The sequence below is a fragment of the Rutidosis leptorrhynchoides genome, chromosome 7, assembly GCF_046630445.1.
Source record: "Rutidosis leptorrhynchoides isolate AG116_Rl617_1_P2 chromosome 7, CSIRO_AGI_Rlap_v1, whole genome shotgun sequence".
Lineage (NCBI taxonomy): Eukaryota > Viridiplantae > Streptophyta > Magnoliopsida > Asterales > Asteraceae > Rutidosis > Rutidosis leptorrhynchoides.
In genome coordinates, this window is record NC_092339.1 from 89,795,471 (window position 1) to 89,797,563 (window position 2,093).

General features: G+C 31.8%; 1 protein-coding gene across 1 annotated transcript; it reads left to right on the top strand.

Moving 5' to 3' along the window:
* Positions 1–1,182: 1,182 nt before the first annotated feature.
* On the top strand, positions 1,183–2,093 carry LOC139859423 (uncharacterized). The gene is made up of 2 exons (XM_071848215.1): positions 1,183–1,458; positions 1,599–2,093. Exons 1-2 carry the CDS (start codon positions 1,183–1,185, stop codon positions 2,091–2,093), a joined length of 771 nt encoding a protein of 256 aa, XP_071704316.1.

Here is a 2,093-nt window from a genome sequence, read left to right on the forward strand (position 1 = left end):
GCAACTACTACATGTGCTTGCATGGTTTGTGGTTGAAAGGTTTACTTTGTGATCTTGATGAATAATAGTCGGGAACGATTGAGGTTATTGTGATAGTTCTATATTGAATTATAAACATTTATAATCTAAACATTTTTGGTTAAGCTTGTATTTATTTCTGGGTTAAGTATGTGCAGGGAGTGAAGCTGTAATTCTCTTATTCTTGATGTTTGGTGGCTGAAGTATAAAAAGGAAAAGTTTTGTGCAGCCGACTTAAACAAGACTTCAAGGGGGCTAACTGCAAATTACTAATTTATAAATACTAGTTAAATTATTTATAATTTATTCAGTCTTCATATTTTTTTGTATTTTTGGGCGTTTTCTCTCAAATTAGGGTTTGATATTTCTGTTTCAATCTGTGAGTTATAACAAGATCAAATTGTATTGATCTTGTTAGTAGTGAATCATAGTGATACTGAGTGTACTGGATCATTTATTTTCTTTATTTTAATTCGGTTTAATCTCTTGTGATTAGAGATTTCATTCTTCTGTGATTGAAGGATCATATCTTGTTATTCTTCAATTATTTGTTCATGGTATCAGAGCGGCAAGGTTGATTGATTCGATCATGTTCGTCTTTATTGTATTCTTCTCCTGTTTTTCAATTGAATTGGAAAATTCGGGTTTCTGTGGTTCTGGTTATTCTTCTTTCAGCCAATTGAAAGAAAAGTGTTTCTACTGTGTTTGGGTTCGGTTGTTGATTCTGTTGGTGCAAGGGTTCATTGATTTGATAAATTAGGGTTTCACTTCAAAACCCTAACTGTGTTCTTCCGCTGCTACTGCTTTATTCTTGGATTCTTCAAAGGGGATTCTCGCGTTTATTTGTATTTTCTTTTACCTTGTTTGACCAGATCACTACGTCCAACTCTTGATCTAGATCCTTGAGATCTATGAATACCTGATCAAGCGTAGTTTGATCTTGACCATTTTTTACTGTAAATCATCTCTACAGGTTTCCTGGTTAGTAACCAGTCGATTGGGGTTTTTTCTTTCTTTCCTTACAGGTGTCTGATCTGTGGATTTGTTGCATTTGTTGTGTGCTAATTGCTTTCTATTTTTTATTAATTGCTATATCTGTTGATTGTTTTTTACTGTGTGTTTACTGTATTTCTTTTCTGTTTTCTTCTTCTTTTATCTGTAATCATGTCTGATGATAGTTCTGTTAGTTCTGGTAGTATGACTAAGAATAGTAGTTTAGAGTTTAATGATCCACTTTATTTACATCCTAGTGATACATCTGGAGCATCACTTATTACTCAAAAGTTAAAGGGTACTGAAAATTATAATGTATGGTCATGTGCTATCAAACTTGCTTTGCAAACTAAATATAAATTAGGATTTATTGATGGTTCTTGTCCTAGATATGAATATGAAGATGATGAAGTTTTACTCAGTCAATGGGATAGATGTAATTCTGTGGTGCTTACCTGGATTTTATTTCTTTATCTGAGGATGTTTATAGTGGCCAAATTTTCTCCAAAACTGCTGAATCTATCTGGATTGAATTAAAAGAAACCTATGATAAGATTGATGCTTCTGTTACTTTTAATCTATATCAGAAAATTATTTCATGTAGTCAATCTGGACAATCATTATCTGATTATTACCATAAGTTGAATGCTATGTGGAGACAATTTGATGATATGATTAAAATTGATGATATTGTGTCTGCTAATAAGTCTTTTCAAGAACATGTTCAGTTTTTAAAACTTATGCAGTTCTTAATGGGTCTTGATGATATATATGTTCCTATTAGAAGTCAAATTCTCACCTCTGACCCTGTTCCTACTGTTAAAACTGCATTTTCTATTATTTCTAGGGATGAGTCACATAGAATGCATAATTCTTCAAGTTCTAATGTTAGCAAAACACAATCATCTGCTTTCAATTCTAAAACTGTTAATGTTGTTAATAATAACTCTAATAATAACAGAAGAAAATATAAAAATCCACCTTTAAAATGTACTAATTGTAACATGCTTGGTCACACTGTTGAGAGGTGTTTTGAGTTAATTGGTTATCCTCCTGGCTATATTAAGAAACCATTTAATTAA